The sequence below is a fragment of the Diabrotica undecimpunctata genome, chromosome 1, assembly GCF_040954645.1.
Source record: "Diabrotica undecimpunctata isolate CICGRU chromosome 1, icDiaUnde3, whole genome shotgun sequence".
Taxonomy (NCBI): Eukaryota; Metazoa; Arthropoda; class Insecta; order Coleoptera; family Chrysomelidae; genus Diabrotica; species Diabrotica undecimpunctata.
The window spans coordinates 189,136,187-189,153,623 of record NC_092803.1 but is presented as its reverse complement, the minus strand read 5'-3'; the positions used below and the strand labels follow the sequence as shown (position 1 = coordinate 189,153,623).

Genomic DNA, 17,437 nt, shown 5'->3' with positions numbered 1-17,437 from the left:
TTATATTGTATCTTTCACTTTAAATGTAAAAATCTAAAAAATTTATTGTACAGAAGGAAAAATAAAACAAGTATTATTAAAATATTTTATTTTTCTAATTAATATGTTTTCTAGTCAATATCGGAATCAAACACTTCCTCTACATCTGAATCACTTTCCTCTTCTTCACTATCTACTTCCATTTTTAATTCATTGGTCTTCTTATCGATACTCTCACCCAAATTTGCCACGTATTGCATGGTGTATTTGTTATAATCACAACTGAAACAAAAGATAACAATGTTTGTATAAAAAATAATTAAGAAAATGTATATTTTAATCAAAATAATCCCTAGATATAAAAAGAACAATTATTTAATAAAAAAGGATGATTCCCGGGAATTGGCTGTAAACCACATAGTTAAAAAGCTCGAATATCTAAGTAAAACACTTCTGTTATAAGTAGTAAATATATCATTTACAACAGAAGTGTTTTAGTTCCAGTTTTTTTAACAATTATTTTATTTGATATATTTCCTAACATAAGTTAAAGAAATATGGCTAGTAATATTACAGATACTGCAACAGAAATATTTGGAAAAGCCTCAAAAAAGAAATTTTTGAGATCATAGAATGATGTCACGTTTTTCTTGTTCTTCATTTCATCGAAGACTGTTGGCAAACAAATTGTTGTATACCGTGCAGCATTAACAGTTCTTTAACCATTTAAAGCATCGTTTCTCAAGTGGTGGTTCGCGAGCCTTCGCGAAATAATTATGGAAATAAAAATAAAAAGGTTGGGTACCACTGTTCTAAAGAAATAGTTAACAAGATAGCTAACGCCATCTAGTCGTCGATTGTAAAAGCTTAAAAGACAAGGCCTCTTACTATGCAATAAGTTGTTGAGTCTATGATATTATATTACGCAAATTGGCCTTATCATATGATGTTCTTCTTCTGATGTAGTACGCTTGGCACTGTGTAGGCGTTCGTGCTAGTTGGATTATGCGTAAGGATTCTTCTTCTGCTCTTCTTATTATTGTATTGATATCAGGTATGTCACACCAGATTCTTATATCTCTCAACTATCAGTATCGTTTGCGACCTGGTCCTCTCCGACCTTTAATTTATTTCAATTCAAGTCACCTTCAATTAAAGTGATTTTTAAAAGATTATATTTGTCGCCTCTTAAAATAGTATGGCCTAGATATGAGACTTTTCGCTGTTTAGAAGCTTTCTTTGGGTATTAGTTCTTCTTAAGGCCTCTTCATTTGTAATATGGTCGACCGATTGAATTTTAAGCAATCTTCTGAGATACCACATTTCGAACGCTTCAATGCGGCTTCAATACGGTTTAGCGATCTTATTTTAAGTGACCAGGTCTCGCTACCGTACATGATTATTGGCCATATGTGACATTTTAGAACGCGAATGCGGAGACCCTTCAAAGGAGTTCCGAGCTGACAAAGGTAGTTATCGAATTTGGTAATAGTATTTCTAGCTAGTTTAAGGTAACTCAGTTATTTAAATTTCTCAACTATATCTATAAGTTGGTTGCTTATTTTCAACTGCGCGCTTGCGTATAGGATTTTCTGCTGATTATCATTATTTTCGTTTTTGTGATGTTAAGGTTGAGACCATATTCATCTCCCACTGTATTAATATTATTTACTATCTCTTGTATTCTTCTAGTTGTCTGCTATGACAGCTGTATCATCGGCACATCGAAAATTATTTATGGGAATTCCATTTAATTTGATATATTTTTCATTCAATTTATTCTCAACGCAAAGGCTACTGAAAACGGCAGAGATGAGAGTACAGAGAAGAATTACAGGAAATACGCTGAGAGATCGAAAGAGAAGTGAAGACATTAGAAGAAAATGTAACGCATAGTGCATAAACGAATGGACACAAAATAGAAAAAAGAATGGAATAACCACATAAGCAGAATGGAGGAGACCCGTGTCGTCAAAATATCAAGAGATAAGTTACCAATCGGCAGAAGAAGTATCGGAAGACCGCGCAAAAGATGACAACTTTCCATAGAGGTATTAGTCCACCAATGAACAAGCAGAATTGCTTAGAAAGAGGAAGAAGATTTTTTTTCATTCTGCTGTGCAAGTTGAAAGGTCTGTTCTACATAAATGTTAAACATCAGAGAGGAGAGGATGCAGCCCTGTGTCATGCCCTTATTTATTATGATCTAATACTATCAATGCTAAAATAAATAACTTGATCAGCAAATACATTTTTACGTGATCTATAAAATCCAATTATAATGCACCATTACAAAACACCGTTTATTCGATAGAATGTATAAGTTTCTGTGGCAAAATGGCCTTTCAAACTATAAAAAAATTTAGTGTAGTCACATGATATTTTTTATCCATCAAAGTTGTACGTGCCCTTTATAATCCGTTTTTCTAGCATAACCAAACCTTAGATTTGTTTGATATTTTTTAGTATTTATACAACAAATTACAGAATTTGGATACTTCTTAAAGAAGACAATAAAATTATCTATTAACATAATATATACTTACATTTTAGAAATGTGTTCACTTTTTCGAAGCAAACTCTTCTCTAAAGCCAACAATGTTGGTAAGATTTTCTGGGCGTTGATTTTTGGTCCATGTATCGTTAAAATGTGTTGTACCCAACAAAGGTAAAACTCTAAATGTCTAGAACTTTCTAAATAAGTGGCTATGACAATCAGTAACTTCTGTATGCATTTTTCCTCCAGATCCGCGACGAGAAGTTCCACTAAAAGCAATAAAATGAATGAAGATTTTTTACTTCTCGATAAAATATTTCACTTACCATCTTTGACTGGAATTGTTTCAATAACCTCTTGTACTAAGTTGATTTCATTCAATTTCAGGGACATCACTAATGCTGCAACAAAAAAAATACATCCATGTTTTAAGAGTAAAATTTAAGAGGTTATTTCCAAAATATTTTAAACGAAAAACAAAGATTTTTCTGTTTTTGTATTAATGTATGCATTAAATGTTTCCATATTTAAACAATAATCTGTTAAGATACATCAAACAAAGATAAGCAATATTTCTAAGATCCCACTGCAAGATCACTATTCATAACTTAGTTATAAACTCACGTTTGTACATACATTACGAATTCCAGAATACATTGATAACAGGTTGCCAGTCAAAAAGTGGCCGCAAATAGTTTTAATTCAATTTATAGTAATTAGTCTTTGAACAAAAATTTTATTTCGTTCATTTTTTTTTTTCATAAAATAAGGTTGCCAGAGAAAAAATGGTCGCAAATTAGAGTTGCCAGCTATTAAAATCGCGAGGTATCAAAGATAAAGCAAGATAAAGTTAGCGCCCAACAACACTGGTTTGACAAGTGATAATATGTATATTATTAACACTATCTATCTACGCTTGCTTTAAAACTCACATAACTAACACTACAAATGTCAAACCAGTGGCGTTGTACGCTAGTTCTCTCACCTCGATTCATTATTCATGTTGTACTTTGTCAAACGCTTTTTCGAAATCTACCAAGCAAGTAAACTCTTTCTTCTGATCACATTTTTAAATCAGCCTAACAGCGCTTCTCTAAACCCGAGCGCATGTCTTTCTTCAATATTATCTTTGCAACCAATATTTAAGGCATTTACTTGCTTTGTGTTTTTCAGGGACTATGAAAAATATAGATCACTATTCTCTTTCTCAATCAATTTTAACAATCGTGTAGGTGTTTCTTCTTCGTTTTTTTTACCAGTACATATAAGGTTATGCTCGTCTTGCTCTAGGCAATGTACAACCAGGGATAGATTTCAGTTTACTACTAATTGACAGCTGGGTGATATTTGAATGATACGTAAATTTTTATATGTTAGGATATTCCAATATTTTCTTGGAATTTAGTTTTTTTTCTTATCTTGACGTAAAGTAAAACAATTTTAATAGATCTATTTGAAAGAATTTGATAAATTTATTAATTATTTTTATAACTTTGTCAGAGGGTTTGTATAGAGTACTATGTAAAGATATTGGACTCTCTATTCCTGCTTTTAATAGTTCTAAATACATATCAATATTTTTGTGTTTGTTTATGGGATATGTATTTCATCCGGGAGGACAGCTTTTCTAGTATTTTACATTTTATCTCGGTTGTTTTATAAACGAGTGTAGTTTTTATTACTCGTCGTTAAATTTTAGCATATTTTCTTCAACAACAATGGTTTTGCTCTTAATGTCAACTAGTTCAGACGTAAGTTTTCTTTAACTTAAGGTAATCCTTTTACCTTTTTATGTATTCTGTTATTTTTATATTCATCATTATTTGTGCAAATTGCTTTAACTTTAATTTGAAATTCATTCCAAAGTGCTGATATCTTTATATAGATAAAATGATAAATGGTGACAGATGACAGTTCTCAAGATAGCCGTCATGACGTCATCAGTCCTGCGATCAAATGAAATGTAAATTGCATTTAATCCCGGTTTTGCTGAATGATAAATGTAACAAAAAAATTAAATATAACATGTAACGATTTTTGATTTGGATTTAGTTATGAAAATCATCAATTTACCACTTCCATATTCCTCTTCTTTGATAGCTTCCCTTATAGTCGTTGGTGTGATACCTATTTGTAAATCCCAAGGATCAAATACGTAGGAACCATTTAAACCATACAATAACAACCCCTCTGTTGTGGCAGCTGCCCAAGTTTGACCAGTTGGAGAGAACTGCAGAGAAAATACTCGTACTTCTGGTTTAATACTTCTGGCAGCCATGTCACCTTTACGAACACCGGGGAGTTTTATGCTGACGTTTCCTCCTTCCCTTTCTTCTCTTTCTTCTACTAAGGCTATGTTGTCGAATTCTGTTAGTTTTCTTCTATTTATGAAATCCTAAAAAACGAGAAATTTCAAATGAAATTACATGAATGAGTACATAGTGACTTTATAGTAAATCGATATAGGTACTTACATCAACTGCATCTAATGACCTATTCTGTGTGATTTCGAATTTTTTGACGATCAGTCCTTCTGTAACATTATAGATACAAACATTCTTAGATTGTCCGCCAGCTATCAAGGATTCTCCATCGGCAGACCAGCACAGACTCGTGAAAGACCTGTGAAATTCGAAAATTAACATGTTTTATTCATTTTACATCAAGATCAGACTATATTAGAATCAAGAAAAGACAAGGTATTAAAGACGTTATTAAACTTAATAAATTCGTTGTAACTACAGCACTACATGTATTGCATTGAATTTGTGGATTGTAAACATTCGAGAAGTAGCGCCATCTATGCTCCAGTATGCAAAACATAAAACTTGCATAACGTTTGCTTTTAGTTTATTCAATAGGGCAATAGCATTTGTATCAGTGCGAAGAGATGACTTAATACTTCCTGCAAGTGACTAAAAGGAGGAACTTCCTAAACCTAAGAAAAAAGACATCAAAAAAGGTATCTAAACTCAATGCTACTACAAATCTACCTTATTACTTAATTTTACGGTAAGTTAAGTCATAGCGTTTCTTATATTCATAGTATAATCACAGCAAATTGAAAATGCTTACTCACTTGGCCTTTAACGTTTGTTTTGCAGTCACTAAATCAGTATCTGCTATTCCGCTGCCCAAATCATTACGTCCTTCAATTAAAGAAACTTGTAAGGACGTCTTGACGTTGAAAACTGTTATCTGTCCATTTAATGTAGCCACCGCTACTTCTTGGCCGTCTGGCTTGAAAGCAGTACATATTCCATCTGCTGTCAATTCGATGGTTTCGTGAGCCGAGCCTTTCTCGATGGCGTCCCATATTTTCATAGTTTTGTCCCATGAGACAGAAACCAACACGGTGCTGGTGATGGTCGGACTGAAGACTAAACTCGACTAAAAAGGAATAACCATATACAGAGTGTACAAAAATAATGTAACTTGCAAATATCGCTTAATTGCTTCAAAATTTATCAACAAAAACTGTAGGTACGTTTCTATAAATAAACTAGTTAACAAGAATAAAAACTACTAATTACATTTAATGAGATGTTAAGTAACTTCAGCGTTCTATCCCGTATTGGCCAAGGAGACCTTGTTGGCCACCCAATTCTTTCTACCCACCTGCCTCAAAAACTTCAGTTAAGCAATGGAAATGTCGACAATGATACCAAGAACAATCTTTATTGTAGAAGTTAATTGATTTTGTAACAAATCTAAATAGTTTTTTTTTGTATTATTATAAAAAATTGACCAATATCCATCAAAATCTTCATCAGATAATTCTTGAACAAACATTAGTTTATAACAATTTATTTTTCTGAAGAATGTTACTAACTGATCCCCACTAATATCATGTTCTAATGCATGAATGGAAGTGCGCGGGTTTTCTATAAAAAAATTGCTTAACATACAAAGACTTTTTTATAGTTATTTGCGACCTTTTGTTCCATTTTTAGATCGATTTTTGAAAACGAAAGCGAAAACTTAATCCAAAAGTGCATATCTTAAATTAGATACTTTGATATATGGATTAATTAGATACTTACAACTGGTCCTTCGTGTCCTGCCAATATTTCCAATAATCTACCAGTTTTAACCGACCACAGATATATCTCAAAAACGTCTTGTCCCCCTGCTGCTACAAATTCTCCACTACTATCAACTGCTACACAGGCAAACTGTACTGGTCTCGTTGAAGTGAATGTTCTAAAGTTTCGATATCTGCAATACCAAAATGATACCAAATTAATTATTACCAAAAGACCCTGTTAGACAAAAGAGAATGAACATGAACTACTGTTGGTTTAATTCTTGAAAGCGAGAAGGTTTTCTGAAGACTTATAGGAATCAAAGTCAACTCTGCCAGAAAATTCTATTGTCACGTTTTCTATAATGGATGTTATAAAGAATAAAAATCTATGACTATTAATCCAACTTGGGGTTTCTAATCTAGGAAAAAGTGCACATTACCTGATAATATCAAAAGCTCTAACTGTACTATCCAAAGAGGATGAGACCAAAAATTTCTTATTTCCACTAAAAGCCACAGATGTAACAGCATTAGAATGTTCACTGAATGTTACAAAGCAAAATCCAGAATGTATGTTCCACAATTTAATTTTACCATCTTCACCACCTGTAGCTAACAATTGGCCATCGGTGGAGTAAGTCACACAAGACATATTGTTTGAGTGACCTTGTTGCTTCATTACGTAGGTTTCACCTAAAATATAATTATTTAGCTACAAATAATCGAATATTGAGTAACTTACTTTGCCATTCCCATACTAGTAGTTGTCCTAAACCACTGCATCCCAATGCTATCCAATCGCCTGTATTATTCAAGGAAATTGCACTGATCTTCTGTTCTGATATACTGAGAGAATGGATCAAATTAACGTCAGGCATTTCATGGATAAAGAAGGCACCTGTAGAATAACCTAAAAACATGTGATTTTTTAGTCTAGTGTGAAACTGCCAAATACATCATCGATATACTACAATAATCAAGCATATCTATGAAAATACAGCAAGTGTTAGGTCCCATGAAGACACTATGAAATTTCAAATTGAAATATGTTTCAGGAGATTGCTTCATATAAATATCTACACCATCTACGCCACAAAATAGTTATTACTAGAAACAATAAAAAATGTGAACTCTACCTGAGAATAGGACTGGCATGGGCTGCATTTGGTAACCTGCAAGATACAGATAAATCGGAGGTTCCCACATGGGCTTAACTGTCCTTACATATGGTACAGAACCAGTAACCCCGACAAATAAAAGCAGCCAATAAGAAACGAACCACACAGTATGTAAGAGAACAACTAATTTTTGACCTATCTCTAAGAGATCAAATTCTAAATACAGAAATTTAAAAACAAAATGGGAATACAAAAATATATGGTAATAATAACTATCATTAAGTAGAATTGGGAAGGACAAATCGCAAGATTGGGTGAAAATAGGTGACCTAAGAGAATTATCAAGTGAAAACCTAGAGATGATGCCTTTAAAAATAGGGGACATCCTCCAACAATATGAAGGGACGATTTGCGAAGCAATTACCAAACTGTGTACAAATTGCACAATATAGAAAGCCATTTAAGACTTACTCAAGGTGGAGGCTTACATCCAAAAGTAAACAAATTTATGAGCTTAATAATGGTGATGATGTTGATGGCAAAAAATAAATCAAAAACCCAAATTTATTATACATATATAGTGCACCACATATACATGCCAATAGATCAAGTTTAGTAGATGTTTTGCAATACAAGAGAAGCAATAATTTATCTTGATGTGGTGGAAGATACTTACTGGTCTCCAAATTGATCTTTTGTAATGAAAAACTATCTTAAAGTGTTAAAAATGTCATAATCACAAAATGAGATAAAATCAGTTACCTGTAACAAAAATTTTAGTTTTCTTATGATATGCAGCAGAGGTCAGAATAGCATCTCTGTTTTCTTTCCTAACTTCATCAGCTAGATAATGCCTGGCCAATCGTTTGTAGAAGAGCTTGTTCACTTCTTTTTCTTTCGGCTCTTCTTGATTTACATCAATGTCTCGTATCGCTTTTGTTATTTCCTCTTCTGTCCTCTCTAAACTTTTTGTTACATCAACATCATCCTCATCTGAATCATCAGACATTTTCTACAAAAATAATTATAAGTTAAATATTAAAATAGAATACAAACATTTTTTTTGTAAAACTTAAATTCTGTGTCAAATTATCCAAAATGGATTATTTGAAACTCAAAATGTTTTCGGTACTATTGGACCACTATCAGTGAAACCGAAAATAATTAATTTCACTTAATATATAACATAAAATGGTACATTTTTTACTGTTACAGAAACAATAGTCTTGTTTCCACTAAGAATATATTGGATGAATCATACTTTCAAATAATTAATCTTAATATGGAGATAAGGTGGTGATTGCTGACTTGACACAAACATGTGTGCAATCACCTTAAATGTTAGAGGAAAACCCCTAAAGAGACACTGTACTTTTTAGACTAAGTTACAATAAAATCAGTTTCATTTCTTTTTTTTTGCCTACTTATCAGTTAAAATTATTTAAAAAAACTTCATAGAAGTAATGACTTCTAATGTATAATGGTATATTTTATTAATAAAAATTATTTAAAATTTATCCAAAAGAATTACAAATCTTCAAAAAGTTTTCTGTCCACTTGGACCATCATCAGTGAAAAACATTTAAAGTCGTTGAAACTAGCTACGTAATTAGGAGTGGAAATCTTTGTATTACATGAAAATCATGAAAATGATTTATGAAAATCAAAATATTATAATAACACTACATCGATGTTATATGATTTAACACAAAGGGAATGAACATACATCTTCCCTGCTTGAAAGGAGGACAACTTTGCCCTACTATTAGAACCAACAAACTGAATTGTTGCCAGAGTAAGCATAAAAAGTATTTTCTTTACTAAATGGATGATGGTTCATGAAAGGAAACTAACTGAAAAAATTTGGGACAGAAGCACAAAGTATATATTAATAGACTGACTTATATGAATCTCAATGGCTGGAGAATTAAGTAGGAGAAATGAACTTAACAGACTAAATATACATGTTAAGTTACAGTAGATTTCACAATTTTTAAAAATTGCAGTGATTAACCCAGTAGAAAAAGGATATATGCATCAATATTGTAAATATTAACATACTTTCTTTTTTGCTTGAACTTCTTCTTTTGGAACTAGATCGTTTGGATCTATACTACATTCCCAAATACATGTTTGGCCATTCCTACTTATTGTGGTAATGTCATAACTATTTTCTTCAAAAAAGCAACCAACTATTCCTTCTGTGTGATTTCCAAGTGAACATATTCTAAAATTGGCCCACCTAAAAATAAAACACATTGAAAAGTCCATTACTTAAAATCATTATTTGTTTTTCAATGAGCAAATTTAATCACAGTCTGATATGAGATCATAATAAAAAGACATATTTTTGATCCTTTGATATATTGAGTAACACATGAGACATGACAATTTAATATCAGGACTGTTCAGTTCTAGTGAAATTGAAAAAACAGCATCAAAATCCCTTGTTATGTTAAAGGAAGTATGAGAAAGATAATGTCTATCACATATAGTTGCCAACAAATTATTGCAGAAACCCTCATCTTAAACCTATTACAAAGTCATTTATATTTGAGTAGTATCATTTCGAGAGGTATCTACCATAAACAAATAGACCAAAACAAAGAAATATTTATTTATGATTATATCTGCTAAACTATCTATTACTACTTTTGTTAGTAATCCCATCAACAACTTCATAATGATATGCAGATAATAATTTCTACAATAATTTGGTGGTGATTGTACACATGTTTTTAAGTGGACAATTCTAATTTAAATGCCTAAGATTTACAAAGGAAGAATTTGTAATAGCCTGCTTAAAATGATTAAAAATACTATTAAATTGTTACCAATATCTGCATAGTACAACTGCAGTAGAATAAACCTTACTGCTGACAAACATAAAAAATTAATACTCTATTAAGGAAGCTGCATACCTTTTCAATAAGTACTTAGAAAGGACAGAAAACCTTTCATATACTATAGTTGCATGAAGTCAGACTTAGCAACAAGAAGCTATGCCTGAACAATCTGATCTAATACATCCTATTAAATATTTGTTGTTTACGCTAAGTATAGTATTATTACATTGAATTAAAAACATGATAACCATATTCAGCAAAATATAACGAGCTCTACCATTTTTGTCTTACTTGTCTAGTGGGTAGAGTTTAGTACTCATATCCTTGGAACCTACAGCTAAAATTCTTGAATCAAAAGACCAGTCAAGGCAAGTTGTTTCATCATATGCTCCATGAAACACTCTCTCCATGTAAAAAGCATTGTAATCCCCAGAAGAAGGACCAGGAGCTTTAAAAACAAAAACTAAAAAGATATAATAGATTAGGAATGCAATTTTAACCATAATCAAGATTTAACATTTTACATTTAAGCTATAATGGACTAACCATTGTTATCTTTACAGACAGCAAAATGTTTCCCATCTGGACTAAACTTAACAGCTCTGACTTTCCTCTTAAATCTATATTTGTGAATAACTGTTTGTGAAATTAGACTTATCATATGTGCATCTCCCTCTTCGTTTATGGCTACCAATGTGCATCCATTCGGACTTATATCTAAAGCTGTATAGTTGTACCTGCTCTCAATTGGTAAAGTTGTTGATTTGTTGCTAAAAAATGTATGTATTAAGAAACAATATGACTAATTTCAATAAGACCTTACTTTTTTAAGTCGAATATGGATATTCTATTTCCCACAGGACTAATTACCGAGTTACCATCAGGACTGAATAACAAATCGCCTTTTCTGTAGACTGTGCCCAACAGGTTTTGAAACTAAAAAAAGATATATTGCTAATAGACAGCTTTAAATTTTGTTTTGTTCACAATACCTTATAATGAAACTTCATTTTAGAGACTTAGAAACTTTTAGTATAAAAGTTATAATAAACAATTTAATTCTCACGAGGTTTTTAAAAACATTTCGTGAAAGATGAGGTGAGGTTATGACAATCTTCTTTGTTATAACTCGCTTACATATTTATTTTTTTTTCATACGGTAGTTGTAAACATATATAGTCGGAGATCATATCGCATGTTCAGGTTTTTTTGACAGATGATAGTTTCTATTTAGGAAGAGGCTATAATAGAAAAATACCAAATTTGTCCAAAACTTAAAATATTAGAAAATGGCCAGTAATTCCAAAAAGAAATCAGATAAAGGACCTACTCCTGAGGAAATCCTAACCGGTTTTCAAAATTTGAGAGCCGAACAGAGAGCTTTATCAGGAAAACTTTCAGAATTTGAGTTAGACTTGAATGAACACAAGTGAGTACCTCATGTATTTTACAAGCGATAAATGTGATTAAATAGATAGAAATTTGAACTAATATTTGTAAAATAAGACAAATAATTATGAAAATGCTTTAATAGTGTGTTTTTGTCGTATTTTATTTGATATTAGCTTCCAATAAATTCGCTTTAACCTAACTTTAAGTGACTATTTTTAAGACAAGACACATTTGATTTTCTTTTAAGTAAACTTGTCCAGAATTATTTGTAATTCGCGAATTAATAATTGTTTTGTTTTTAGAATGGTAATCGAAACATTGAAGAATGTAAATGAAGACAGAAAATGTTTTAGACTGATAGGTGGTATACTAACAGAAAGAAAAGTAAAAGATGTACTACCGGTATTGGTAACGAACCAGGAGAAACTTAAAGAATTTATTGAAAAGCTTCAAGAACAAATTACTAAAAAAGGTCAAGAAATTAATGAATATAGGGAAAAACACAATATTAAATTTAGAGGCTTAGAACCTACAAAACAAGATGAACAACCCGTAGCTTCAACAACGGAAGCTAGAGGGAATGTTTTGGTTTCTTAACAATAAAGTTATTACACTTTTTATTGTATATTTATTTTCTGGACTTTCTTGAAGACATATTAACTCTATTAGGCCTTTACAATGTTTGTAAGATATATTAACAAGTTTTAAATGCAAACTATTGTTATTTTTAATTGAATTAGAAGGCATGTTCTGTTACTTTCCAATATAAAATTGTATAAATTGAGATTTCATCTAAACAAAATGAGTATAAAATGTTTGTGTGTATAGTATTTTTCTGTATCAAGATATTTTAAAAAAGTCTTCAAAAACAATCATTTCTTGACAATATTTCAATAACTACACACAAATTCTGTCAAATTTACTTAGTACTGAGTAATCTGGCAAAAAAATAGTATTTTCATGTTAAAAATGTCTTAAATCTATTCTCATATTTATATCTTCACTGCATAAAGATTTGTTTTATTGGAAACTGCTAATATATTTCTAATAAAATGTATCATATATTCAAACTTTACACTCTGTGTATGTATATAACTTTATACATTTATTCAAATTTTGCTTCTAAAAGCAATACTAGACAATTCACTGTTTGGAAGTAACAGAAGTGGCAACAGCTTTTGGTATTATTTTAAAGCATTGTATAAAAAATACCACTTCAGTTAAAGATATTGTTCTGATACATCTATCAGCATCACTTTTCAAGAACTATTTTTGTATTTTAACAGTAAATTTGTGTTATAGTATAATTGAATAAAGTGAATCTCTTCAAAGTTTTCTATGTAAGGTAGTTATTTTTGCTCTATTTTGAAATCCTTGCAGTTTACACAGTCCTATAGCACACATTTGCTGTCTTGATTACTAATGTTTTATATATTTAAAGTTACAGCTTATTTTCAAGTGTAAAAATTAAACTTGAATGAGAAACTTTATTTTTATTCTTACATCCAACCATTATACAGATACAGTAGACTCCCTCTATAACGAGAACTGAAATGGCAGACTAATTACCTCGTTATAAGCCGATCTCGTTATATCAGACAACAATAATACTGTGCATACATATGAATATGTAGTTTTCTAAAACATGAACTTCCTATAGTGAAACCATTCGGAGCAATATAAGATGCTAAATATTGTTTGAATGGTGTTTTTGAAAAAAAGTTGTTTACTTTTATTGGTAATGAAATACATTAAACCAAAAAAGAGTTGTTTACTTTTATTGGCAATGATATACATTAAAACAAAAAATCTGTACTTACATTTTTTTCCAACTACATAATGTACAAAGCATATTTTCAAGGATAACAAACTATTGCTTCTGCAATTGGAAGAAGTCTGTCATTTTTAACTGCTTTAAATTATCCAGTATCATTTTATCTATCATATTTTCTTAAGATGTGAAACAGTTGTATGCTTCTTCATTTGCGTTTTATCTTTGGATAAAGTTTCTTACAGTGTTTAAAGCACTTTCCACATCTTGTCTATTAGGACCTTCTTGCGTAGATTCACTGCGATTGTCTTTTTCATCACTTTCGTCACTGAATATTTTCACTATCCGTTGTAAGATCATCAATGACAATGAATTCAGTAAACTCGTCATCATTGTTCAGTTGAATTAGTTCTTGACCTTGCTTTTGTAACCTCAACCACTCTGCTACAGGATATTCATCTTCTTCGTTTTCTACCTCAGTCTTTGTCCACCCTGCATGACTGAAACATTTTCTGATGGTTTTTTTATCTATGAGTGTCCATGCTTTGTGGATGAAATTTATGGTATCTAATAAAGTAACAGGGGATTCACTACGGTTTTCCACATTATTCAGGTTCTGCTCAACTAAAAGTTTTCTGTAGTGAACTTTAAGGGACTTTATGATGCCTTCCGTTGCAGAACAGATGTGCAATTTGGGGGTAAAAAAAGAAGTTTAATGTTTTTTAAACCGTTAACTTTCGGATGGGCTGTACAATTGTCAATAATTGAAGGAGTCTTTCGATGTTCCACTTCAAAAGTTCTCCACTAAAAATCTCTGCTGTCATCCACGATTTTTTATTAAATTTATATGTGACAGGACAGGATGTGCCATGTACAGAGAATGCCAGATGACAGGATTTCAAAACAGATTTTGACGTGGACACCACAAGGGAGAAGGAAAAGAGGAAGGCCGAGAAAAAGCTGGAGAGAGGGAATTGAAAAAGAACTAGAGGAAAGAGAAATCCCTCCAGGCCTATGGCTGAATAGAGAAGAATGGCGGTTAGGAGTCGGAGAACGCTGTAAACCGATAGTAGTAGTAGTATATGTGACAGGAAGCTGATTCACACCTCTGAAACATCGTGGTTTTTAAGATATCCCAATGATGACTAACTTCCTTTTTTCGGAATCGGACATGTTGGCACACGCGAGTACAGTTACCCTTTATTTTGATAGCTTGTCACCTATACAACATTCATTTTTGAATTTGAGGGATTTGGAGTAAGTTTAAAAAAAAGTCCTAGCTCGTCGGCATTGAAAACATTATCGTCACTGTAATTTTGTCTTATTGTAGGCCATGACTTCAACCAGTTGTCAGTGACTTCTTTGGAAACACTTCGCTTCACCGCAAATTTTTCCACACGTAATTTCGTGCCTGGCCTTAAAATTGCTCATCCACCCACTCGATGCTTTAAAATTCTCATCACCTAGCGCATGCGAAAACTGTGTTGGTTTTTCTTGAAGCAGTGGTCCACTTATTGGAACATTCGCAGCAGTGTTTACGGTAAACCATTTGACTATTACAATATCGAGTTCTTTATTAGTTGCGGCACGTAGTTTTTTCGATTTACCGGAAAAAGACGAACCTGCTTCCAAAATCTTGTGTTTATTTTTGAGCATGGTGGATAGAGTGGAACTTGAAATTCCTCTTTCACGACAAACTTCTGCTTTCTTCTTATCGTTCTCAACGTCTTTAAGGATGTTAATTTTTTCTTCTAAAGTAAATGCTTTTCTTTTGTGTAATCTGTGTGATTATGTAATCTACAACACAAGTTTCAAGACGCGAAAGCACAATCAGGAAACAAACGATAAACATCTACGGCAAAAACAACTGTGAAATGAAATTTGTTTCATTTGTCATGTTTTTAAGCCTCTTTACGTTTATTAGGTGCGAATAGTCAAACCCCTACACTGACATTTGTGAATTATAAATTGTTAATTTCCGACAACGTGATATCGGTCGGTAAACAGAAAAAGTTTATTGCGGGCGGCGGTTAAAAAGGGTATTTATTTATAGCCACGGCCGGGCCACAAACGTAAAAAAACACGTTTTTCGTTCTTATTTTTTCTCGTTATAACCAAATTTCCCTCGCTATAGAGGGTTATAATTCAATAGGAATTTCACGGGACATCTAATGTACTTCGTTATAGAGGGAGTAATGGGAGTATACTGTATTATTAAGGATCTGGTGTTATTTTGAAGTGCTAAGTGATAGGGATATAAAAGGATAAACTATTATCCCATGATTTAGAAAACATAAGTGTCCAAACAAACAGATAGCAGTTCATCATTCAAATATTCGCCATTTTTTGCTTTATACACTTCTATATATCCTGAAGTGTACATATGGTTTATTTTTGAATGTATCCATTAATAGTACGTAGTACATTATTCTATATGAAAGTACAGTACTTCAAGAGTGTTCACACTAAATTTGAAGTAAATTCGAGCTATATTACCTGAGTTATCAAAACTTGAATATCGCGCTCTCAGTACATGTACTCTGTTTAAAAACTTCAAACTCGTTTTTCTCGTAATTTTGTTTTTCCGTGCGGTAGTCATTTATAAATTAAGATTTCATCTATAACGAATTGATCGATTTTGCTGAAACTTTGCAAAGGTCATCTTTATGATTGAAACAAATTTTTAAATAAGTTTGAATAAAGTTTCGTCTTATATTTTTTAGCATTTTTCCGATTTTTACCATCGTTTTTAAAACATTTTGTTTTATATATATAAAACGAATTTTTTAAAAATAAAAGACCTATGTAACTCCTTAAAAAACAGTATACATTTTTGGCTGTGAGTACAGAGCTGTGTACTAGGCTGTGCGCATGAGGATTCAAAGACTTTCTTTATCTTTTGGCTTTCGATTTTTAAAGTTTTTTTTTTAATTTATTTTTTACATACAGCTTCTTTTTGGATTGTAATTCCCTCCCATGAGATGCTTCATTGGCTTTTATTGACTTATCTATATGTCATTTGTATCACCAATATTTAATTCTGCATTTTCGTTTTCTTTATTTTGTCCCTCATTCTCTATATTGCATTGTCATTTACTATAATTTTGTGTGTATATTTTGGTCCTCTCTATTTTAATCATTTTCGATTTCACTAATAGTTCTTCCAGCTTTACCATTTTCAAGGTTGGAAATAACTGTCTTTTAATGAACCATGAACATCAATATGTTAGTATAGTAACTAAATTCTGACCTAACAAGATCAGCAAAATATTAATTTTGATATTAACACATGCAATAATTCAAATAATTGTTAGATTTTATATAAAAAAATATTGATGTAGAAGATATTCAGAGAGGAACAGATTCCGAGTCAATTATTAAAAAACACTTATCAGGAGAGGTAAAAATAATACTGGGACGTGGATCATAGAAAGAAAACCCAAAGCGAAGGAACCAGTAAAACCTGACGGGCAAAGAGCAATCACTAAAAAAACTCTATGAACTCTAACAAGCAGACTAAAAGTATTAAAGATGGCGGTAGTACACTGACACCATCCTGATACTCAACTATTATAGATCAGGCTCAAATAGACCTGATTATCCAAACTGCTACATGCAGTGGGTGAGGCTCTTATCGAAAGTTAGACCAGGGAACCTGCGGTAAATTGTGTTAACAAATATGTAAAAAAATGAACTTTTAGTTTTAAACAGTAGCAGCAATAAAATGGTTGCATTTGTCTAATAGATGGCGTCATCGAATTAAAACTGATTATTTTTCTTTTTCGAATTGTTTAGTCTAGAAAAACT

General features: G+C 31.7%; 2 protein-coding genes across 2 annotated transcripts; one reads left to right on the top strand and one right to left on the bottom strand.

Moving 5' to 3' along the window:
- Window positions 1–73: 73 nt before the first annotated feature.
- Window positions 74–11,593, bottom strand: LOC140432747 (periodic tryptophan protein 2 homolog). The gene is made up of 15 exons (XM_072520830.1): window positions 11,460–11,593; window positions 11,291–11,403; window positions 11,014–11,237; window positions 10,759–10,930; window positions 9,683–9,863; window positions 8,384–8,633; window positions 7,246–7,413; window positions 6,944–7,196; window positions 6,520–6,694; window positions 5,556–5,866; window positions 4,951–5,098; window positions 4,550–4,871; window positions 2,803–2,877; window positions 2,526–2,745; window positions 74–261 (listed from the first exon to the last, which is right to left on the bottom strand). Exons 1-15 carry the CDS (start codon window positions 11,475–11,477, stop codon window positions 111–113), a joined length of 2,781 nt encoding a protein of 926 aa, XP_072376931.1. The 5' UTR covers window positions 11,478–11,593; the 3' UTR covers window positions 74–110.
- A 92-nt stretch (window positions 11,594–11,685) lies between these two features.
- Window positions 11,686–13,344, top strand: Pfdn2 (prefoldin 2). Its single transcript, XM_072520829.1, has 2 exons — window positions 11,686–11,896; window positions 12,162–13,344. The coding sequence occupies exons 1-2, from the start codon at window positions 11,757–11,759 to the stop codon at window positions 12,454–12,456; spliced, it is 435 nt and encodes a 144-aa protein (XP_072376930.1). The 5' UTR covers window positions 11,686–11,756; the 3' UTR covers window positions 12,457–13,344.
- Window positions 13,345–17,437: the final 4,093 nt, after the last annotated feature.

What these genes read in the sequence shown, in the direction of transcription:
- LOC140432747 (XM_072520830.1), bottom strand. An exon ending in AAGTTCAAGCAAAAAAGAAA is followed by an intron (nt 8,634 to 9,682) that starts GTATGTTAATAT and finishes TTATTTTTGTAG; the next exon opens with AAAATGTCTGATGATTCAGA. An exon ending in ACTAGTATGGGAATGGCAAA is followed by an intron (nt 7,197 to 7,245) that starts GTAAGTTACTCA and finishes ATTATATTTTAG; the next exon opens with GTGAAACCTACGTAATGAAG.
- Pfdn2 (XM_072520829.1), top strand. Translation starts at nt 11,757, where the DNA reads ATGGCCAGTAATTCCAAAAAGAAATCAGATAAAGGACCTACTCCTGAG. An exon ending in TTAGACTTGAATGAACACAA is followed by an intron (nt 11,897 to 12,161) that starts GTGAGTACCTCA and finishes TTTTGTTTTTAG; the next exon opens with AATGGTAATCGAAACATTGA.